Raw genomic sequence first — 25,552 nt, forward strand, 5'->3', positions numbered from 1 at the left:
AGGGAGTAAAGTTGTTGTTTTACTCTTCGAAGTGCAAAAAATAGTTAATACTAATAAAACATAAGACGATGAGGACTTCGAATAAAATTCTTATACTATAAAAGGTTCTTTGGCTAATTTATGCAGGTATAGCATAGCATAAACCTAGAGGTAAAAGATGCGTTAGTTGGATTTATACTTTACTTTTAAAGACTCTCTGCAGCGTATTATAGAACTTAAATTGGTAGTTGGGCGGCAACTAATTTCACTTTTTATTGTTTCGTAACCAATTCAATAATGCAGTGCAAACATTAGGATTGTATTTGGGTTAACATAATATTGTCACCGGTTACATAAACGGACTTTTTTTCGGGCCACCATTTGTAGTCATAGAAAACTGAAATATCACATTAAATTCTGCAATTTGCTTCTTGCTCCTTTTCGGTTGTTTGCTTTAGTCAGAGACGGACTCAACCACTCTTGCTATAATTTTTTGTTAGTACCTATTTTAAAGCCCCAAGTAAGTGTCTGTACTACCTTACCTTGCCCGTATATTTTTACACTCTCTGAAAGAGTCATTTCAGGAGTAGATGAAGAGATATCCTTCAATGATGTCAATTCGCTCCTAGTCCTAGCCTGGATTATTTATATCCAAAGCGTATATTGACTTCAGACAAAACGAGCAACAACCATAAACTCGTGGTTCGAATTTTAATGCGACGGATTAGGGCGCAGCCGATGAATACCAAATGACAGGAGCTCACTTTAAAATTTTTATTTACACATTAAAACATATCCACAAAGTGAGCGTTCTTGGAGCAGGTTCGTAAGTGTTCACAAGGCAGTTGGTAGTCACCACTTTCTTGTAATACTCGACAGATTCTTCGGGAGTCCTGGTCTTTTCCTTGGTGTCGAAGGGCACATGATAGTGTCCAAGATTCACTCTAAAACCCATTGGTGTAGTTATGTTTTTTTAGAGATATTAATATGGAATACTTACAACTATCCAGCGGATCATTCGACATCATTCAGTAAACTTCAGGCCATGATGTCGATAAGGCTTACACCAACTTTGTACATGGCATCATTGAGATTGCCGAGGTATAATTGGAATTTTATAATGCCGTGAAAGTATTTTTGGAAATTAAATATTTAGTTAAATTACCTTGTGGTAATGGCCTTTGGTTTTCAAGTCATCCAGTTAATTCCCAGAGTCGTGGTACTCGTTCTCATTTACAATGATACTTTTCTCATCTCCATAAGTGACCCCGATCCAACGCACCTAATGACGAGCCCCTCATGGTACTACCAGTTAGTTACATTAGGTAACGATGGTTTAAGTGGGTACAGATTTCTTCATCTTAAACCAACTGGAACAGTTTTTTCTCAGTCATCTGGTTGGTACGTATAAATAGAAACATCGGCACCAAGACTAACTTTAGAGATGGGAGCTTCCTCAGCAGCTGCTCCCAATACAGTGAAATACATGTTGATGGTCAAATAGTCATAAGTTCCTAGATATTATAAATAATAAACATAAATATTTAAGGAATTTTGTAATAATGGTGATAGTTATCTTTTATCCCTTCCTTATCCTCTTCGGTAAATTAAATACAGGAAATCTGGATTGCTTGCAGCCTTGAAGCGTACCATAATTATTTATACGTTCCTTCATGATTTCTCGATAGTCCCTGTAAACGACTGGGCGAGCATACCATCTATACTAAAAGAGGAAAAAATGCATGTTTGAAATATCCGGGAAAGCCTATTAAATTCATTTTAATCCGGAGAATTTGCTGAAAAATTAAAGCAAATTTGAGTAATTTCAAGTTAGATAACTACGTTTTGATGCTGCTGTTTATTCCAACTAAAATTTAAAATTTTAAAAAGACTATAAATGATTTTTAGTGCAATTTTATGAATGGGCGGAGTCTTCAAAGAGTCTAAACGATCTTATGTTCACCCGGAGATGTTTGGAATGAAATTTTCAATAGTAGTTCCTGCACAGTCCTGCTACATCTTCAACGAAAAAGTTATTCAAAAATGGTTTTATTTATAGAGATTTTTCAAAATTGCAACTAAACAGTTCTTGGTACATTTTCATCTGTAGAGATAGCAAAAGGTCTTTATGTCGATCCAGAGCTTCTTGGAATCAAATTATTCAAAGATGATATCTGATAGTTTCTTCTGCACTCTCAAGAGGTAAAATTTTCACCTTTGAAGATATAAAAACGTTGATATGTTCATCTAAAAGTTTTGGGAATAATGTTATTAAAGAATGGCATTCCTCATGGATTTTCCATACTTTAAAGGGCAAAATTTTTTATCTTCAAAGTTTAAAAAAGCTTTTATGTTCAACAGGAGATTTTTGTAATGCAACTATTAAAAAATGGTTTCAGGGTAAAAAATTATTCATAAATAGTCGGTGATAGGTTCCACTTGATATTCAAAAAGCAACATTTCATTTCGACGTCTATCAATTAATATTTACCGTCATGAGATTGTCACGTTCGGCAACCTCAACATCAGCAGTAGATTTCGAAGCAGGTTCAATTCAGGATTCATCAATGGCCATGGACACTCTACCTGTAGACAATGCGTGATCACAACCTTGAAAAAATAAAAGAATAAAAACGGGATCATACTTTTCTGAATTGCCCTAAATTTTTCATCGTAAACACGGTAAGCTTTGGCACGAGCCCTCAATAAATTATGGGCATAATTGTAACCTCCAATACCAGAATAAAGGTTTTTAGAGGAGATATCGCCAAAGTCATACCCTCCAGCACAGATTTGCATGGGTTCGCTGAAGGTGACCAACCATTTAATGTTATCTCTGAAGTTTTTAAATAACAGAGTTACGTAGTCTATGAAAGTAGGAATGATGCTTTATAGAAGATATGCTATAAAATATTACAAATTCAGCGAAAAATGCGTAATACTCATTCAAGAACCCGCTCTTATCTTCAACAGCTCTAGGATTGTTCCAGTGGTGCATTGTGACCAACAGTTCAATGTTGTTTTCCTTCAACTTCTTGATCAGGTTCTTGTAATAGTCAATTCCTGTAAAGAAATGGTGCCTCTCGTTGAAGCTTAGAGCCTCCATTATACCTTTGTGATTGATATTATGGATGCGTCCAGTGGGCAAGATTCTAGGCCAGGCAATGTAGAATCTATAAGTGTTCACTCACTTGTTTCACTGAAAGAGTGGCATCCTCGTCAGTTTTATAGTAGCAGTCATATGATTCATGTCCAATTTGATTTGCTGGGAATCAATCGACATGGTTGTGCGCATCGTAGTCTCCAGTACTCTCATCTAGCATTAAATGTGTGAAAATATATTTTGAAAAGCACTAAAACGTACTTTTGCTATCTTCAGCCTATCCCCCTTCTACTTGGTAAGCAGCAGAAGAATATCTCCACATGAAACCCTCAGAGAAGGAAATGTTGATTACTTCATCGACAAAGAAATGAGCATGGCTTACAAGAGTACCCACAGCCCTACTGAAGATTCAAAGTAAGTTGAAATTGAGTATAACGATAAGCGACTCAAAATGAACCTGTTACCTTTGAGGTATTAGGTAGCTGGCAATGGCCAGAAGGATGACCACAAAGATCCTCATGGTTTGCATACAATTAAATTCGAGGAACCGATTCTAACGATGTCAATGATGGTTTTATGCAGATTTATGTCTACTTAAAGTTTTATTTGTTCAATTATTTTAAGTGCATGTTTATCTGAAATATTTTCATAAAATACCTCTTGTAGACGCATTTGGTTGGGAAGGGATACATAGACACTTTTTCGGGAAGAAAAGTATGCTCTCCGAGTGCTACGTTCCTCCAGGGGATTTAAAATACATTTAAATTTCAGGAATTTCTTAAATTTTCCGCTATAACTAAAGTAAGCTGAATAAAGAAATTGCGTAATTTATAAATTTTAAGTAAGTTTTCAGCAAGCTGTAATCCGATTTCAGACTATAGTTCCTTTAGCAAGAAATATCAAATATAGTAATACCTTCACTTAACATGGGTATTTCGAATTTCAACTAACAAGTGTTCCATTTCATGGAATCCTTTTCCGTTTCCAAGCTATTTGTTTATTTCCTAAAAAGGAGAGCATAGAACGACTTCGTAGAAAATAACACTTTTTAACTTGAAAAGTTTCTACCATGACTAAATTTGAATTTTTTATTAGAACTGGAAGATTCATGGAGAATATATGCAAAGCAATTCCATTTTCCATGGAATTACAACCATGATGTAAAATTATGGCTGTTTACAATTTCCACAAATCACCGCCAATTAATTTATGTAATGCCAATTTTTATTAATGGTTTTTATTCTTTGATGATTGTATTGTGGAATAACCTTTAAACTAATCAAGTTCATAACACTGAATTTTCGTCACTCGGGTTGAGAATATTTTGACTTATAATTAGCTTATCTACACAGGTTAACATGCTTGTTTTCGGGTCAGTGAAAGGTATTCTGAACAGAACTCTATAATCAAATCGAGTTAAAGCACAGCATTAGGTATAGCATAAAGAAATCCAATTAATTTGATTCGATTTTCACCACTAGGTTTGAGGATATTTTGAGATACCATTTGTTTTTTTTTAAGTTGTTTTTAGTACAGAAATCGAAGGTGTTCTGAGTGGACTAAGTGGAGGATTTCGTAGCTGCATTTCCCGCTTATATCGATGTTTTCCAATTAAATGTAGGCAAACCAGTTTTCTCTTTCGTGATTTCAATTTTCAAGATACTTTAATCCGATTTCTAATTCATGCTCATGGAAAATGACTCTATTGAGCTTTAGAAATTCCTCTAAGCTCCACATTTGACTTGAAGATTGCTGAATAGAACAAATTCAAACCAGTTCTTTTTTCAAGATGCATTAAACACAGAAAACATTTCCTGAAAAACACTTCTTTTCAACTATAGAAAATCTCTGATTTTTTGGTTAAAACTTAAAGATTTGTGATGAAATAAATCCATAAAATTTTTTAATTCATGGATTTTAAGTCGGTCTCAGCATGTTTCATGTCAGCTGCCAAACCAGTTCCTTTGCAGTCAGCATTCGGGGAAAACCGATATATTTTTTTAATAAAGGTCCCTGAATTTACATCTTAAAGTGGAAATTTCCGAATTAAATAAAACCAAATCAATCAGCCTTAATGGCACTTTTAACTTGAGCAGTTCTTCAAATTTTCAGTTTCAGCTGAAAGATTCCTGGATAGGATAAAAACAAAGCATTTTCACTTTTCATTGATTTTCAGTAAGTTTCGAATAGGCTTTAATCTGGTTTCGAGCTAGTTCTTTTTTCAACTCGAAAAAATCTATAGAAATCATTTTTTCAAATTTCAGGATCTACCTTAACCCAATTTGCGGTTAAAACTGAAAGTTACCGGGTTATATTGAAGATATTCCTCAATATAAGAATTTTAAGTGAATTTTCGACAGGTTTTAATTCGGTTTTTCAGCCAATTCCATTTCCAACGAGTATCAAGTATAGTAACATCTTCATAGAGAATGATTTGCAGAGAAAGAAAATGAGGATGAATTTTCAGCAGTGCTTAAATTAACGGTTTTTAGTATTTAACATATTTTAATTCGAATTCAAGACTGTTACTTTTTCGAAAGAGTAAAACACAGGAAACCTTAATGGAAAATGCTACTTTTAAGCTTGAGGAGTTCTTTGGAATTTCCAGATTTTAGAAGATTCCTGCACAGTGTTCAGTTAACACAATACAATCTCTCCAGCATATTTTATTCTCCCGAACACTTGCTTCTAGTGAATGCTATCAGAATTTGATGCTCTTTAGTGATAAATATGTGTTAAGTTTTAATTTATATAAACAAATGCATCAACTGTAGGTCCTCACAGTTGCTTGAAAATTTCGTTGATAAACTATAGGAGAGTTGCAAAACCCATGTAAACACAAGGCATTTGAAATTCATTTCGAGCACCAAATAATCTTGTTGCTAAGAATATTTTTTAAATGCAAATGCCCCAAACCGACCACTACCATGTTATTTCCATAATTGGATTAGAGAGCATTTGTACCTGCATTAGACAACAGTTCTTTATATCCACGGACGTTCCTCTTAATTTTCTCCAAAAATCGTTAATAACCATTAAAAATTAAATTACAGAAGAACACAAAAGACTCTTAGAACGTACATCATCACCTCTATGTAATGCACACGTGGGTTAGTACCTCTCTAATTTTAACAGTGTTTACCTTCTTAAACGTATATTTTACTTCTCTGACATGAAAATTTCAAGGTCCTATTTTGATGAAATCTTCTCCATACATTATCTGTAGGGATCCTACATAATGTATACAGAATAGCTAGGTTGAGAACACGACAAGGACACACGAATCCTCGTATGAATTTCAAGATGTTTGGAACCTTGTTTAAAAAGGAATGGCGATATTTGCTTTAGATAAACATTAGGTTGTGTTTAAAGAAGATTGCTTTCGACGTGGCATAACCATGGTAGGGTGATTTATAGCATTCCATCTGCCCCTAGATATAACATGACAAAAATATGACGTGATAAAACCACTTTAAGTGCGTCTAAGTTTATCTTCCCAAAATCATGTCCCATATCCCGTTGTCACGACTTAACAACATGTCTCCTTTTTAACTAATTTAGCTAGATTGAGCAGCTGTTACATCAATTGTCTTAGATTAGCTGTGGCCAAGCACCGGGGTCATCCCAAAACGAGACCACTATTAATGGGACTGTGCATTTACACCACTTAACTTTAATGTTTTCTCAGTACTTTCGTCCTAAAAACTTAAAGTGATACAAGAATTTTTCCCTTTTCATTTCATACAACCCACAAGGTACATTTGAAACTGAAGAGATGCGACAAAACACTTAAGACGTACTTGAAACTTTCATTCACTTTCAGAACAGTGATGCAGATAAAGGCTGAGTATTTGCGTTTAAGCCGGAAACAACTTGAAGGCATTATCAAAATCAGCAGAAACACTTGATTTTTACATCGTTTTACTTTAATTTTTAAGAACCCAATTTGAATTGAGTTATTAGGGGAAATTTCCGTAATTAATCATTGTGTGAAAGTCATGCTGTTCCTTGGAGATGTTGGTAGGAATTCTTAAGGGACCCTGTAAAAGATGAGAGAGCGTTTTGATGAAACTTAGCACCAACATAGACTAATGCTACAGTATTCACATGGCAACACAGTTTTTCTCAATATTTACCTGGAGGGGTGCATAATTAGCGAGAGAAGTTGGAGGTGTTGGCGCCAGATTTTAGGCAACCCGCTTTGCAACGCGAAAACAAAAAATCATCAAGTTGGCGATGGCTCCAAATTTAAGTTCCTGTCAACGTCAAATAACTTATAAAATTATTTTCGTTTTCTTTTTCTTGCGATCTTTTTATAAAAGTTCCAGAAAATTGAAGATACAATAGTCAGTTTTCAAGTAATGCGATACGATCAGCAATTACTTAGTCACGATCACTTGAAAAAAGCATCAGCACCGCACTTTTCGCAGGAACCGTTGATTTTTTAAATAGTGTAATGTACCTATCTTATGAATTAGGATAAATTAACTGACATTCGAGCTTATTTGTATTTCTCATGAAGAATTGTATTTGTTCTGTACTAACTCGGCCTTTGGCCCAACCAATAATACTAACTTAACCTTGGCCCCACAGATAAAGTAATTAAGCCAAGATCCGGGGTTTTTCCAATAGGCATTGCATAGTAATTAGTTTTGTAATCACCCTTCTATTTGATTAGATATATACATAAATACAGCTTTAGGGTAAAAACAGGCACTTCCGAATAGAATCTGGACCAGAATAGTTGATTATAGTAGTGACTAGTAGAACCAACGCGTTTTTGTTGACCAAATCTATCTCCCTGCATCGGGGTACATAACAATAGTAATCCAATTTCTTATTGTCTTTTCACAGCCATGAGCGTTATAAATCCACGTGCAGGTTCTAAACTAAAATTGCCGTGGAAATTGGAATTGTTTGTTCTGATCCAGCGCCCACTGACTCCAAATGAGATTTTGCACAATACGTCGTCAAATTGATTCACAGTTGCGCCAGTAACAAAGTAGTGATACTTGTGAGGAATACGTTACTTTTGACTATCATAACGACAATCAGTTGACCGCATTGTCGGACGACGCTCTCTTAATGTGATTGAAACGGAAGTCGTAGAATCAAGCTCACAGTCATCACATGGATCTGTTGATGAACAGCGAGAGCCCATGATAGTTATGTTCTCCCAGAAACGAGAAGTTCTTACTAGTTGGAGATCCAGAAAACGAAGCAAACACCGCTAATGGACCTCAAGGTGTGCCCGCTTCTACGCGGATAGTACCAGAAGTACCTGACCTAACACTTAAAGAAAAAAAATTGGAAAATAATACATTATTTATCAATATAGTTTCCTTTGAGGTTTCAAAATAGGCATCAACTTCGGACTTTACCTCTTCATTATCGGAAAATTTCTTTCCATCGAGCCATTTTTTCCAATTTGGAAATAGAAAATAATCTGAGGAGGCTAAATCCGGCGTGGTAAAACAGAGTGGGTGAGGAAAAAGGTCGAAACCAAGTTGATTGGTTTTGGCTATCTCGATGACGGAAGTGTGGACTGGTGCGTTGTCTTGATGAAACAAGACTTTCTTTTTTCGCTAAGTAAGCTCGCTTTTTCCTAATTTCTTCGCTCAAACGCTACAATAAATGTGTATAATATTCTCCATTTACTGTTTTTCTTTTAGAGAAATAGTGAATAAAAATGATTCCATGTGCATTTGAAAAAACTGACGTCATTACTTTTCCTACAAATGGAGCGGTTTTCGCCTTCATTGGAGCAGATTTTTTTCCTTTGAGTCCATTGCTTTGATTGCTCTTTCATCTCAGGTGTGAAATAAAGGGCCCATGTTTCATTCAGGTTATGAATCGACGCAAGAACTCGGTTTTATAGCTGCGAAACTTTGCCAAACACTCCCTTTTTGTTCAATTGTGTTAATCGCGGCACCCGTCTTGTGCTTAGCTTTCTCATATCCAATTAATCGGTCAAAATGCGATGTACAGTGCTTTTTGAAATGCCTATAATGTCTGTTAATTCGCGCAATTTTAGCCGACGGTCTTCAGTACAATGGATTTTGACCACAATTTCTGGAGTGGTCCCTCATTCGGTTGACCACTGCGGCGTTCGTCTTGGAATTTCGTACAACCGCGTTTAAACTCTGTCACCCAATATTTTACAGTTGTTAACGAAGAATCAGATTCCTGCAGAATAGAATCTAGTTCCGCTTTCATGTTGGATGGACTAAGACCTTTCAAATGAAAGTATTGAATCACGTACCCATGACCAATTTTTTCCATATTCACAAAATCGTCAAAAGCATTCACTAAAAACGGCTCCAAAACGAACACAAATCAACGTAACACTTTCAAACTTTAGACATAAGCTTTTTTGGGTTAAGTCTCTGTAATATAAGCAAATTTTTAACAAAAAAATCGTCATCTATATGTCAGGTGAGATACTTCTGTGACTATCCTCGTATTTCCCCCAAAAGTACTCCAACGAGTTGATCCTTTTTAAGTTAGAACGTGAAGTCGACGATGGCGAGAACAGGAAGGAGAAAATGTGGGAAATTTGCCAGCATGTTCTGGCAAAATTTCAGAAAGCTCGAGCGTCACAAGCCAATGCCCATGATGTTGATTTGTGGCGATGGGCCATTCAAAAGAACAAGTTTGTTGGACTTCCAGGGTTTGTTGCCGGCCAAACTTGGCTTTTGAAACTGAAGCAGATTGCTCGCATAATTTCCCGTATCATTTCCCGTAAAATAACTCGCTTCACAACATCAAGGTACGAAGACAATCAAGATGAACGAACGGACATCCTGGCGGATTTTTGGGTTCCAACCAACGAACTGCTGCAGACTTGTGACGACGACAATATGCTCAATATGGATCAGGCTGAAATCAAGAAGGAAATCTATACGATGCGAAGCTTGTCATGTTAAGGAGGAAACCAAATTTGAGTGTAATTCATTCAGCTGCTTCTACAACTCACTCGTGTACGATACAATCCACAGTATCGAAATCGGAAAAATTGACACCCAAATTATTCGTCGTATCACAAGAAGCTTCTGGAACATTTGGCTCTCACGTACAAGCCAGTATGTCTTGCTGCCGAGAATTTGATTGTGACTTATTCAAAATCCGGCAATGTCAGAAAAGAGGTGCTCAAGAAGATCTGCGAGTACAATTTGAAGGACGTATTAGGAGCGTATAATGTACTTCTTGTCGATTTATTTGAACTGTTTCAAAATGTGCAACAATTTCCAAATGCTGATTCATTGGCGTTGGCGACTATTCTAGAAAGAGATACAATATTTGCTCAGCCACTTGACGTGATATTTTTTCCAACAATACGAGCACTTTCTTAAACATGTGTCGGATCGGGTACTACTCGACGGTTATCCAGTCATCCACATACCATCAATTTCGAGTAGAGTGATACGTGGCCATGCTCCGATATGCTTGGATGGAAGCTGGACTACCGTGGAAGTATTCGAGAGTAATTTGAAACATCGGATCAGTTTTTTTTCAACGTATTCGGAGAAAAGTGCGACCAAAGTGATGAGGAAGCTTTTCTGAAATGCAGATGAGCTAATTGTTTGAAGTTGCTGTGATTTGATCATTGGTTTGGTGTTAGTGGGAGTCACCATTTCTGTGTTCAGCCTTAAAAAAATTATTAGTAATAACATGTCGGTCGATTTTTTCCAGAACCACTAACAAATTTTTGGAAAAAAAAGAAAAAAATTAAATTTGAAGCAATTGCCAACTTTGTAATTTTTTTATACTCGAGTTGCCTAAAATATGGCGCCAACACTCCCAAATTTTTATACTAATTACACACTCTTTCAGGGGAATATGGGGAAACATTGTATTGCTATGCAAATACTGTGGCACTGGTCTACGTTAGTGCCAAGTTTCATCAATAATCGCTCTCTTATCGATTGCGAAGTTCTCCTGTTTGTTAGATCTGCTCATCATCGATAATTTAAACCTGAAACATAATGTTGATGTTAATAACATCATAGAGGGTATGTTTAAATCATGGAGTAACTGAGCTTGCAGCAATTCTCAAATCCATTTCTGCCTGATTGAACTAAAAAACCTACTACATCTTCTTTCAATGTCGAAAAATTCAAATGACTACTCAAAACCGAATTTTAATGATTTTGAAATTTGAAATTGATTTTTGATGTTTCAAGTTTTTTTCAAATATTCTCAAACCCTAGGCAGGTATTTACTCATCATTTATAAAAATTTTACTTATAGTATTGTAGCTGTGTAAATTGTAACTCAGACTACTTACTACTTGATAGAAACCATGAGGAACTTGAAGTAATCTATATGATATGACTGGATTGGATGAAATAACAATACATTATCATTTTAGTATTTGAATAAATATTATTTGATAAGTACTTAGTCATCGAAACGCTAACATAAAAAATGATGTAACAAACTACCGATCTTCTCCAGTTGATGTTATATTTTACAAACGTCCCTAAGAAGGTATTCCATATAAATTTCATGAAATATTCTTAATTGTTTTGTTATTTTGATATGAATAACTTGCACAGTCTACTTATCCGCCATTCAAATATTTCTTTACAATATTAAACCTCTGATTGTCTTCAAAATTTGCTTCTTTAACGAAGAAAAATTGTTACTTTTACTCCTTTCGTAAACAATATCCTTAAAATTTTGAGTCAATTAAGAGTTTTTCTGTGAGTAGATGTGGATCAAAATAATGAATTATTAAGTGTTCAGTTTAAAAACCATTGGAAATGCATTATCAAAATTAACTAAAACTTTCGACTCTTAACAATTTTTTATGGTCAAAATTGCATTACTAGGCGAGTTATGGGTAATTAATCATTATGTATGTGAATTTCTTTGTATTCCTTGGAAGACTGACTCTCTTAAACTTTATTTGTACATAGGCAGCTTACTAGCAGCAAGTATTTTTCACCAGTAAACTCTCCATTTGTAAAGGACCCATTACAATGTATGTATATTCGTTTTACACTTTATCGACATTCATAACCTGAAAGAAAGTAAAAGAAGTTTCTGACGCTTTGCATACAAGATCATTCATTAGCAATGGGATAACTGAAAGCTGGAGATACTACACGTCAAATGGTGACGATTGGAGAAAATATATCTTTCTTGTATATCTGAAATTTAATACTTTCGAATATACAGAGCATTAAAAGTTAAAATTGTAATTCATTTTTTTGCCATTATTTTGAAAATATCTAGGATACTTGAAAGTTTTTAGAGTTATGTTTTTTTAGGTGACAAATTATATATTCTAGAAAATTAAGATACATTTGGTTTGTTGCGCTTTTTATTATCAAATTTACACATAGTGTTCATTAAATAGATTTTTCTCGAAAAACGAATCGAGATACCGAAATGAAACAAAAATACGTAATTAATAGTAAAATGATCGCCCTTTCAGATATTGAATCAAATTTCATGTTAGATATATAGGATGTTATATAGGTAAGTTATTAACTGTAAATTCTGTAAAATTGACCGTAATTGGCGCCTTCTATCAACAACAAAGAAATTGCAAAACGTATCTCATTCGTCATCCAAAAAAAAAAACTTTACACATTTTCAAGTGTCTAACTTAGATATTTTCAGAATAATGGCAAAAAATGAATTAAAATTTCAACTTCTAATACCTTGTATATCCGAAACTATCAACTTTCGGATAAATTCGGAAAAATATTTTTCCTAATCGTTACCATTGGAGGTATAATAACTCTAGCTGTCAGTTGTCCCATTGTTAATGAATCACTCTGTGTATAGATAGTAGGACTGCGTGATATTTGATAGAGCTTCAGTATTCATAACATCATAAAAAGTTTTATTTGAACTACTAAAGCAGCAAAGATTACCTGAACATTATTTTTTAAACAAAACATATTGGATCCGTCTTCTTTTCTTTCAAAGGACTCCTTGCAATCGTAAGATTCCATAAAATCGATTTTAGTCATTTTGATGAAGTTATGGATTGCTAAAAAGTTACTTTGTAATAAAATAAAGGTTTGAGAATGATCAGATATCGCCTCAAGCAATCTATTTATATTGATTTTATGTTGAAAATAACCCCTAAGATAGCATTTTTTTGTATATGGTTGCTCTGATTTTCTTCTGTAAGTTTCGTTCTTTGCCTTTTGATTCTCATCTGACCAAATAATTTTTGATGAAAATTTTGATTATCTGCACATTTCCGTGCGATTTTTTTCCTCGGTAAAGCACAAATAAAAAATACAAAAAATATTTAAACATCTTGTGGAATAAAAACGAGTAAGTTTTTTTGAAAGGTGTTTTAAGCAGAATCGCTTTATTCTTTTATTCGCTAGCACGCTATACTTATTTGTACCAATGTTTCTGGGACAACCTGTATAGTTATTGAGTCTCTTCAGCCAAATCCAAAGCATAGGTTTGAGCTCCAACTCCTGCTATGATAGAGACCAATTGATAGAGAACAAAAGAACCGATAAAGAGTTGAAAATTCTTATCTTCACCAATGAAACTCTGCACATAGAAAGTGGGGAAACTATAGTGGTAATCACTATAAAAATTCTGTATTTGCGTAATACACATTTGAGACTTAATTCGAGAAAATGTGGATACTTATTTGGGTATGTCGAGTATTTTGCCGGATGTCGGTTTTAAATTTGAAAATGTTTGTTCCCTTCATTGCGAATGTTCTCTAGCAGAATCCAAAGGATTCGGTAAAATCCCGCATTGTTACGCTTAAAGTTCTGACAGTTAATCGCTTATAAACTAATTAAATAAACAGCTTAAATTTTTAATTAACGGCTGCCGCAATGTTCGGGAATCATCTCATTATAAAATTTCTTGCGCCTGTTGAAGAAACAATGAACGGGGCTTAGATCAAGGCCACCCCCCGAAAATAAACATCCTTTCTATCGGATCACTTGACATTCTCCATTAACTGGTACGACCGAGGATATTTCTTTAAAATGAGCGCTCCTCCGGTGGTTACGTAACAGCAAGGATACGCGGAAAAGTACCATCACCTTCAAGTTAAAAATAAAATCGCTGGTACTTTCACTCTCACTTGGACTTGTTTTTGCTAACTAATTCCTTGGTAGCTTTCACTTTAGTGCCGGCCATTTATGTAAGAATAATTATTGTTATTTAAACAACGCGAAATTCTTTAAGTAGGTTCTGAGATTATATGTCTGATATTTAAGTAAGATGTGCTACCAAGCCGAATAATCAATCATATCATCGTAGTAGATTGTATACATTCAACAAGCAATTGGTCATTTTAAAAACTTCCTGTTTTGGACGATTTGTGTTGTAAATTACCTGGTAGGTATTCAAAGCGAGCCCTGAATAATGTAAAAATGACATCGTCGCTTTAAATATTAATTTCCTTATTTGAATTACATGAGAGTATCATCGTACACAAAAGGCAGACACGTTCATTATTCCTGCTGATATGCCGCCTTGGTATAGATAGGGAGCTATCATTTGATGGTATTCGAGTGGAATTGAAGGAAAAATGGTGTGCAACAATAAAACCTGTAGTCATATAATCGCAATCTGTGTCACGGTCCCCGATTTGGTTTCACTCTTTTTCCGTAATTAAAACCAGCCACTTTCTCCTTTAAGTGAAATGTGCACGCGAATTTGCATCTGCTATTGCAATTCGTATCGTTTTTTTCGCAGTTTCCTATAATCATAATGAAATAGGGACCTTTCCGAACCGCATTTCTAAACGTATGATTGGCATATCTGTGACTGTTGAAGCAGCGAGCACTTTAATGTTTGCTTAGCAAAAACTTCATTAAAACAAAGTAAACAAGTCGCACTTTCATAATTTTCAAATAGCAAATGTAACGCCATCGACTATGTGTATGAATTAGCATATTAGACAAATACGTTATGCAACTCAAATATTTACTTAAACGTGTAATTCTTTAAGGATATAGATATACATAAGTATACAGCCTTTTTTGTTTTGATAATATGCGCTGGTAGATTCCGGTTTTAACTATTGTGCAAGTTCATTATTCAATCGTCGTGTTTTTTGCGTTTGTTGATTGCTGATAACTGTTAAAGTGTATAGAGATGTGCTTCCCATATCGCTTAAAGGTCTTTCATATCCCAAATTTAGCAGGCAAAAGGGTTTGTAATTTTTTTCCGTGTCTTCTTATGCCGATTCGTTATTACGTGGAACTATGAAAACCGTTAAATTAAGTAATAGGTCCGTTTTATCGAACAATGTAATATTCTACAGGGTGTTTTAGAATAAGTTTACCAACTGCTTACTGTACGCTCCTGTAACCGAAATAAGAAATAAAGTTCATACGAACATGGGTCCGTTTTCACTTCTTGCCTGAAATACGAGGTGATAAAAAGTTATTATTTTTTAGAATTTTCCTAATAAGTATTTTTATGAAAACTGGGCACAACAAATGTTCAAACACATCTTTAAGGGGAAAAAGTTCTTAATTTCATCAGTGGCGTCCCCCTGAACCCTGTAACCCTGAACATTAGAAATGAAAAATATGATACACCACAGGTTAAAAAAAATAACAGTAATTTTCTGAATGCGTCACATTTGTGTGAAAAAAGATCTCTTAAATATTTTTCATAACGCTAACCGTTTTCGTGGAAAAAAAACGCAACAATCTGCAACGGAGAAATTCTTTATTGTGTTAAATGAAAGCATAATTCATTCGTTTAACACAAAAAATTCACAAGGAATTTTGCAAATAGTGCGCGATAACATGCGAAAAAGAGCACAACCATGTATTCCTGCAGGTGGAAGGCATTTTCCACACCTTATTTAATTGTTTCTATTATAAGTAACGTAATGTCCCTAATTTAGCCTTGTAGTTTTAATATTAGTTAGCAAATAGTGTTTTTTTTTCATGAAAACGATTAATCTTGTGAAAAATACTCAAGAGAACTTTTTTTCCACAGAAATATAAGGCATTCAGAAAATTATTTGAATTTTTTTAAACTAGCGGCGTGTTATATTTTTCGTTTAAAATGTTCAGGATCACACGAATGAGAACGCCCCTGGTGAAGCTTGAAACATCGTTTTCCCCTTAAAACATGTGTCTCTACACCTATTTTACGCTTCTCAATTTTTATAAAAATATTTAACACCGGAACGGGCTTATTAAGAAAAAACTAAAAAACAATAATTTTTGATCATCCTGTATTTCAGAGAGGAAGCGAAAACGGATCTCTGTTGGCAAATTCATCCTGAAACACCCTGTATTTATACTTACAAGTTAACCTACATAGGAAACATGAAATTGAAATTATTTCCATCATCCGCAACGATGGATGTTGATGGTATAAACATAATTAGAGAACAATTTGCATCGAAAAAACGAACGTTATTCGAATATAACCTTCACGGTATAAGGATCCAAGCCATTATTACATAACGTCGAAATTAAGAAAAACACTTCCTTTTTCAATCAGGTAGCAGGTATTTATTTATAATTTAGTTTCGAGTGCCAATTAATAGGATATAGCAGTATTTGAGCACGTCCAATATTCGGACAAAATTAACTGCTGCCGGGACAGGAGTCTTGTGATCACCAACGCGCCATAAGCGTCGTTTCATCATATACCATATCCTTAACTCGCAATGTGTAATGCAATCCAGTGGGTAACTTCCACTATTGCTAATTGCAGATGGTCAAAACAGCCTTAAATCACGCACCATCTGATTAAGAGGACCTTTAGATTAGTCAGCACATTTGTCAATGTTGGCATAAGTTCAAATATTTTGTTGTGGCATGTAAATCTAGCAAAATAAGAAAATATGAATTTTACGTTCACGGTGAACCCAAAATAGCGACTGAAACGTATGGCACCTTTGTTTGAACGGTATTTTTAAGCACGAGCCCACATAAACTGCGTGTTTGTCAGGAAAAGGTGGTTGCTCTATGTAAACTTGAATAACACAGAATATGATTATACTTCTCACATACCTAGATAAGTATCATATCTTATTTCTACATGCTCCAAAGAGTGTTACGCCTTAAATGCATAACTATAGCAAAAATGGAGAGACTACATAAGTGTAAAAAGTGGCTTCGCAATTCGATTTGTTGTTGCAATTGCCGAGTATCGCATACGGTTGCAGCGGCAGAAAGTCCGCAATTACATAACCAGTAAAATCACCAGTTTCTTAACACGCATATTAAAGTACGAAATAAATTAAGGCAATACCCTAAACCGCCATATAAATTTTAATATCGTTTGCCATATAGGTTGAAAAATTCAGTTACAACCACTAATCTTCCAGGTGCGCACAAAGTTAAAATTCCTTACGAATTATTATAATATTCATCTCATTTAAAGAAATAATTTATCGTTTATTTTATTCACTGTGTTTATGCATTTTTTTTCCACGATCCCCTACAAAATTAAACAGAACCAACAGAAATAGTCGCGAAAACAAACTCTAACACACGCGCGTGTTAGGAAAAATAAATGTGTGTCACCACGCAATGATGGTAATTAAGTTGAAAGATTATTACACTCTTGTATTAGTCAATTAGACAAAATGTGCCTCTACCAATAACTTGACTACGTCCCACGTGCCTACAAAATAGCTAAAAGATGTTAATTTCGACAATAATATTCAACAAAATGTTACAAAATGTGAAAAGCATCGTCTAGTAGGCCATTATGAAAGTGATCATGCGCACATCTGCCACGATGAAGTAGTGCTCGAGTCTCGGTTGGGTAAACTTTTTGGATTTTTATTTTTTTTTTATACGGTCGTTTACAATTATTTATATAACAGGCGGGTGCATTGAGAAACTTCGTTGCTAGTTATCTACACAAATCTCCTCACGATTATAGACTATATAAAAAAAAAAAAACCTTTTAAGTAGAGTAGTTCATTGTGTTGTGTCGGTCAATCACTAATTTTCCCAACATACGTGTATGTTACGACTTCGTAGCACACGCGTGTGTTAACATTTGTTTTTGCGACTAATATTTCCGTTTGTAATGTCTACTTGCGTAGGGAGTCGTGAGAAAATAACTATTTCGACTTTGATAGTTACTATATTCTTAAGAACAAATAATTAATCCCTAGATAAGTACCTAATAAAAAGACAATTTAAAATATTGTAATTCTATAAAACCTAGGGATAAATAGATAGACAAATGCACTATTTGTACTTGTTTGTGTATTTGGCTTTCCTTTCTACATTAAATCTACAATTATAATGGGAAAAATGGATGAATTGTTAAAAAAAATTAATGCGTGAAAGTGCAAAATTGCCGCTTAAATAATAAATTTTTAGTAAAAGTATGTTCTGCCATCTATCAACGATTAGTGTTTTCAAGTCAAGGTAAACATTACTGGTGCAAACATCTGTTGCTTTTAACAGAACTTTACGCTATCTAGAGACAGATGGCACTGACCGAATCGATTTTAATTTAATATTTATATAAGTTTGAACATTAAGTTCTAGCAAATGATATTTCATTTATAATATTATCATGCCACCTAGATGTTATGTCGGGTGAATTTTTTACATTTACAAACTCGGAAACATGAAACATAAAAAAAATGAAATATGACATTTGCACCCTTTTAAAATCTCTCGGTAAAGTTAATGTCAACGTCAACTCTCAAAATCTCACGCATTGACAACAAGTTTAAATTTATATCAAATATAAGAATTTCATTAATTTACTATTATTTCTACTATACAACTATATTAGCAATAATTTTTCCAGTTCTAAGGTAGTATTAAGTCTATAAAATGAATGTTTTACAAAGAGTCCTTAAATTTATGCCATTGAGGCCCATATTGAAGTCCAATGAGAGTCCTATACAGAATGTGAAGATTTTCTGTTCTGGAGATGCCCACCTCTCTGAGATACTTTGTAGTCAATTTAATTCTCTATCAATGCAAGGTAAGTGTACAAGAAAAATTATATTGTGTGCTTTTTTTTAGTTCAAGCTGCTTGATAATACTGTTTACAAGGGACATTGATTTCATTGAAATGTAATAATTTATTCATAATCTTACAAATCACAAATCTATGCTACAGAATGCTGCAAATATGCTGTAGCAAGTCGATGTTCTATTACATTTACTTTTCAGTCAACCAGGGATCATTGGTTCCTACAAAAATGTCATGTAATACTTGTGTATGTTCTTGGTGAATTTTATTAAAGAACCTTTAATATGTAAAGGCATTTTTTGTAGCATAAAATTTAGCATTTGAGGTTGTGTAAATGCCCACCAGTGTGCTTTAAATATTTTACTGCCAAATGATTGAATCTGCTTGGAGCATTGGTTTGTTTGAAAATAAATGAAATAACCAATTGCAAGCGTTCGTTTTTTAAATAACAATGATTTTATATCTCATTGGTTCCATCAAATTTTGGCAGAACACCAATAATTAGTACCTATCAAAAAATCAAATTCGAGGGATTATTTCCAGGAGGATAATTTATATATGTCGAAGTAACTTGTGAAGTATTCTCCATTTTTTTTTGTATTTGGTATATCGCTTTTTTTATTAACAGAGAAAAGAAAGATAGAAGAGACAGACAAACCAGTTCACTATTCCATGACTGCTCTTCTTCCCATCAACCTATTAACTGTCAGTTCTTTGTCTCTGTTGTCTTAACTTTCCCAGTTCTGGTGAGTCCTTCAGAACCGTGGAAAAAGTACCTGCTAGTCCCTATTGCAAAGGAATCAATAGTTTAGTGTCACCCAAATAATTAGCACACATGGCCACTTAAGCATGCGATTCCACAGTGCTTTGTCTTCAGATGGCCCTGTCAGCCTGCCCTTCATCTTATTGTCTATCCTAATGCTACTTTTACAAATCTTAAAAACTAATAAATCTCCGACATATATAAATAATAATAGCTTAATTATCAAAACTGTTATTTTGTATGTCTGCACTAAAGATATTAGTATTTCAATAATTTAATTTTAAGTAAATACAAGACATTTACCACATATTCATGGAGCATTAAAATCCATTTTTCAAATACTAAAAAACATATTTTTTTGATTTGATAAGGCAGAGTCTAAATGCTGTAAGAGTATGAATGTGAAAAAACTGAATCTGAACTGAACTATGGAAACGTAGTAATTGGCTCCTTTCTATTGAAGTGTGCATGCAATTGATCCTTTCTAGATAAAGTTACTTGATGGTCTACTGACTTTTGTGTCATAAGCCTTGTGGCGAATGTGACTTAAAATAGTTAGGTTTAGGAAGGAGATTTCCTGAGTTCATTTACTTTAAAACTCTTGTTCTAGTTGAGTCCTAGGATTTGATAGCTTTCCTAAATCTACTATAAATTATCCAGTAACATAAGACATAAAATTCATGTGATTCTTTATAGATACCAAGAAAGACTTACCAATGCATGACTTGAGTAGTACATGAAATATAGTTCCATGTATACCTAGTTATCTTGATATCTATAATAATTTCAACTCAATTTAAACCATATTAAATAAGTAAACAATATATTTAAAACCCTTTTGTGGATATAAAATACAATCATTACACAACCATTAATTATTTATATCAGGTAGGGTTAAGAATAATTGAGAGAAAAGTTTAATAAAGGGACGCTTCTTAGGCTATTTTCCTTAGATTCGAAATTGATTTATTTCAGCCTCACATATGTAGCTATAAATAAAATTACTGTGAAAGTAAATCGTCACCCTAAACTGGCAATCATAAATGTGCCAGCTTGTTTATATACATTTTACAATCATTATCTACTTAACTTGTGTAGACAATAATCTCAACTTAGTTTAAATAAGTTAACTAATATGAAGTAAGATGGAATCACTAAAATTGAAGCGAAATAAAAAAATATTTTTAGATAAGGATAGTTGTAATGTTGATTAAGTTAATCAAATTTTAAACAATGGTAGTGATATGTCATATATCTACATATTATAATTTCCAAAAACCCCCTTGATGTCCGTTTTGGTCTGAGACAAACCGTAACCAGCTTACATAGGTTATTCTGTTCAAAATATTATATTCGCCTTAATGTCAAGAAGACGTCATTAACTACGAGTACTCTGTTTGCAGAATGCTTCAGAAATATTGGCACAAATTAGTAGTTAATTCAAAAAATATGTTCCAACGTACTCATATTTGCAATTAAACTTGTTTATTTTCTCTTATTTTCATTTTTTTCCTTATAAATGCCAAAATGTCTCATAAGTTTCAGATGTAGGTTAAAACTTTTGCAATCGCCACAACATCAAGAAGACAGTAATAAAAATAACTATAACATACTAAATAGTATAAAAATCTTTTGGTCATACTAACTATGCAAATAAATTTTTGTATTGATATCTGATCTTCATCTGCCTTTCTTCAAAGATGGAAAATAGAATGGAAAATTTCCAATATAAAAGTAGATATTGAAATATTGGCAAGTTCGTTTGGAAATGTGAAAGAAATCTATAATAACCCATGATCAATTCATGTAAATCTATTCCTAGATTTAAAATTGGTCACCAGTGTAAATTTCTGATGTCTTAAATCGTTTCTTTTTCCACCTTGTATAGTTTACAGTTTCAAGAAAGCATTGTATTTCAATTATATCTTTCGAAAACTGAAACTAGTAATTGGATTATGCGAACCTATTGCCGAGAAATTTATTTCTTAAAAATAAGTCGTCGTATAACTAGCAATTTTACCGCTGAATCCTTTTTTCCTAATAATATCCAACGTGTGTGTGGTAATCCTATCTCACCACATTTTGTTGAGCTCCACGTAATCCTACCATTATTTTTGGTTGGCCTTCATTCAGTCGTACGGTCCCTAGCTGAATGCGTTCTATGTTTTGCGGTTTTCCGCATTGAGTTGTCATTGCATGATGCTGGACATTGTCCCTTCAGAGAATATAAGGAATGGACACATCACCTGCCCAGGTAAAGGGTAGTTTAATGCACGAATGATTTGAAGGCCACAGGGTTGGACTAAGTTTGTTATTAATATCAATCAGCCTTTCGTTTTGTACTTAGATATATGTTAATGAAATAATTAATTAAAAATACCATTAATGAGATTTTTTGATCCTCAAGAGATTTCTTACAAATTTGACAGTGTGACTTGGATTGTTAGAGATTTTCAGTTTGATTAAATGTCATCAAAAAATTTGCAGAGCCCTAATAGAAATTTGAAGATTTTTTTGGGAACTTTCAGCATCCTTTAATTTTTATTGACAAGAATTGTAATGGAATTTCTTGTGGTCTAAACGTTTTTTAAATAGTTTTTTGCAATGGTTGCCAAAATACTCTTAGGGATTCTCAGGGGGGATTTTCAGAGAGTTGACTTTGCTAGAACTTCCAAGACATTTTAAAGCAAGAAAGTAGAAAAACAGATGAATAAGTCTTTTCCATCTAGAATGAATTTCTGCGTGTGACGAGGTATATGTATGGTGTGGAGTAACTTTGAGGATGTTAATTCCGTTGCGACTATAAAAAATTATATCGTTTAAATACATTTAGATTAAAAACCATAAAATATTTAAAATGTACTTATTTTTAATTTATAAGCCAAATTGAAAGTTATTTCTACACGTATAAGACATATAAGTCCGATTCTGGAATATGTCCAGTATAAACGATGCGTTCACAATATAATGAGCCTGGTGTGGTGTGATAGATAGTAATCTTGCAGATTTCATTTATTATATTTTCATCCTATAAATAAGAGTGGTCAAGAACCCTCTATACGTACCATAAAGTTTTCATGAAACACTCTGTCCAATGTAACAAATTTCCTCATGGGGAATTTGACTCGCAGGACCTGAGCGGAAACTTATTGTACAATCGTTATTGGATAGAAAACTACATGAGAAGGGTGGTTTATAAAAGTTATAAAGAGCTTTGAAAGAATGAGGAAAACATATTAGTCTAACAATTGCAAAAATATCTTAACCTATAGTCTATACGAGGCTGGCCTTTGCAAGTCTGGCGTCTTACACGAAATTTTTAATCAATTCCCCTCTACCCCCAAGAAAAATTGCCAGCCAGGAAAGTCCGCCGCCCTGGGCCATCGTCCAAGTCCCCTCCCCGAAATAAAGGCGGTACTGGGTTTATAATATGAATCAGGAAATAGGTTGACAGGAAACACACATTGATTTGTGCTGGGGTAGATGTGTTGGGAAGTAATGCTATCTTGGATTAATCTTTAAGCAAAAATGTTATGTGATATTTTAATATTGATCAACCCTCAGCAAAATTCACAAGAACACGCCATTAAAAATATTCTCGTATTTTCAGAGAGGAGTGTTTCATCTTTGGCCCGAATGCATCGATTGGGACCTCATATAAAACCTCGAAATCCGAAGCGACCGTTGGACGGAAACCCCTTCATGAAAGGAGTAGTTTTGAAAACTCTTATTAAAAAGCCAAAAAAACCAAACTCGGCTAATAGGAAATCCGTTCTAGTCAAATTGTCCAATGGCAAGGAAATGGTGGCGTATATTCCAGGGATAGGACACAATTTACAGGAACATAACATTGTTCTATGTCGTGTGGGACGTGTCCAGGATTGTCCTGGTGTGAAGTTAAAGTGCGTTCGGGGGAAATATGATTTAAGTCATGTTATTAAGCAAAAATAGTTTTACTAATACTTGTAGATAGTATACAATTTCTTGTAGGTTATTATCAACTTTTGTTTTTTTTTTCTTTTGGTAATATTCTTATCTTGAATATCGGTAATTAAATATTGACTAACCCTTGGCAGAAGTAATAAAGGAACAGCTTGAGCTTGAGGGTTCAATCCGACACAATACAATTCAGACGACACAAAGCACCCGGTGACACGTGCTAAAGAATTGTCCGAAAATCTCCCACAGATCTTCCTACATAATGCTTAGTAAATACGACGTCAACACCGCAATTTTTGGCTGGATTGTACAGTTAGCCTGGGAAAAGTTACCTACCTGATGGTCATATTTACTATGGGATTTGCCCTTTATCTGACCGTTTAGGTTGCTCACTTGCAGTTCGTAATACCGTTAAATCAAAGAGGTAAACCTCCATTTTCCTCAAATTTTGTTACATTACATTACTTTAAACATTTTATTAGTTTTAAAAACAATTCTGCATTTTTGATGTACTCGATGAGACATATGACGTATGCGCAGAAGGTAATTTTTAAATTTTAATTTCTCTTAATACAGGGTGTCCCAATTTAACTACATCTAATTTCTTTATTTTTAACATTACAAAAACAGTTCAAATGCGGACCCCCTTCATTTTAGGAGTAGAGTTGAAAGGTGATCTGTTTGCCCCCCCCCCCCCCCCCCTCCTCCGAAGTTATATAAACTTTCTTATTTTAAACAGAATCTCTCAATATTTTTTGCCATTTTTGATTTCGCGATACATTTTAAGGTCAGTTTATGTAAGGTATTTTTTCTTTGACATTTACCATTTTCGAGTTATTCCGGATAATTAAAAAAGTTTGATGGCTGCAAAGTCCCATGGAAATAGGTGTTACTTCCTAACCGCTGTAAATTTCGGAATCGGCTTTTTAAGGCTAAAAGATTATCTAATGAGCTCCATTTTGATGTTTTTGTATTTGACAAAAAGTCTTCTAGAACCATTAAAATACGCCTTAGAATTTCCATGATTTGAAACGTCAATAACTTATTTATTTCAAATGGAATGTTCTGATTTTCTTAACGGCATTGTATTGAGGAAAAAAGAAAAGTATTTAAATTTGATTTAACGGGAGGGCCCTCTAGTGTGGTGTGGGGATTTTATTTACGATGTCCGATATGTCGAAATAGATTATTTTCGCTCTGAGAAAACCTACTTTCCTTCTAAATTGTCTAAATTGAAGACAGTGATAAAAACTTTATGATAGCACTAAAATCTAAACCCACGATTATTGAATTCTTTTCCGAGGAGTATTACGTGGAGGCAATAAAAGTGTGGCGCAAAATTACAAGCCTTTTTGGAGAATTTTAGTGAAGGTTGATTTAGTGACTGAAAAGACCTCCTGCCTAGGTGCCACCAATTGCTATTCAAATTTTTGAGAAATGGCTTCGTCCTGGATAGATAAGAATCGACGTGTGGCTTTCTAAAGTCTTCCAACGGGTTATTTGCTTATTTCTTGTAATAGGACAAAAGGAAGAATGAAATTTGGTTGGCGAATTTCACGTGACGAATTGCTTAGTGCGAGAAACGTTCTGACTAATAAGTTTATCCTTTTGTTGAACCCTTTTCTGGATAACACTAACAATTCTTGGAAAATGATGATTTACGATCTCTTTCCTAGGATTGTATCTTTACATTTACCTATTTACCTGATATTTTATTGATTTTCCGTCACAAACACTGAAGGCGAATAAGATTTTCATTAAAATTCATTTGAAACATGTTTACTGGACTTTTATGTTTCAATTTTGATAAATTGCTGCCTATAGGATGAGAAACCATAAAAGGA

The 25,552-nt window shown here is 34.1% G+C and overlaps 1 protein-coding gene and 1 pseudogene across 1 annotated transcript; one reads left to right on the forward strand and one right to left on the reverse strand.

Moving 5' to 3' along the window:
- Positions 1–603: 603 nt before the first annotated feature.
- On the reverse strand, positions 604–4,225 carry LOC136413964 (myrosinase 1-like; annotated as a pseudogene).
- A 14,490-nt stretch (positions 4,226–18,715) lies between these two features.
- Positions 18,716–23,749, forward strand: tko (technical knockout). The gene is made up of 2 exons (XM_066397689.1): positions 18,716–19,015; positions 23,380–23,749. The coding sequence occupies exons 1-2, from the start codon at positions 18,862–18,864 to the stop codon at positions 23,718–23,720; spliced, it is 495 nt and encodes a 164-aa protein (XP_066253786.1). The 5' UTR covers positions 18,716–18,861; the 3' UTR covers positions 23,721–23,749.
- The last annotated feature ends 1,803 nt before the right edge of the window (positions 23,750–25,552 follow it).

The sequence above is a fragment of the Euwallacea similis genome, chromosome 16 (assembly GCF_039881205.1).
Source record: "Euwallacea similis isolate ESF13 chromosome 16, ESF131.1, whole genome shotgun sequence".
NCBI lineage: Eukaryota > Metazoa > Arthropoda > Insecta > Coleoptera > Curculionidae > Euwallacea > Euwallacea similis.

Coding starts and splice junctions, on each gene's coding strand:
- tko (XM_066397689.1), top strand. CDS start 18,862: ATGAATGTTTTACAAAGAGTCCTTAAATTTATGCCATTGAGGCCCATA. Junction 19,016..23,379: donor TAATTCTCTATCAATGCAAG/GTAAGTGTACAA, acceptor TCGTATTTTCAG/AGAGGAGTGTTTCATCTTTG.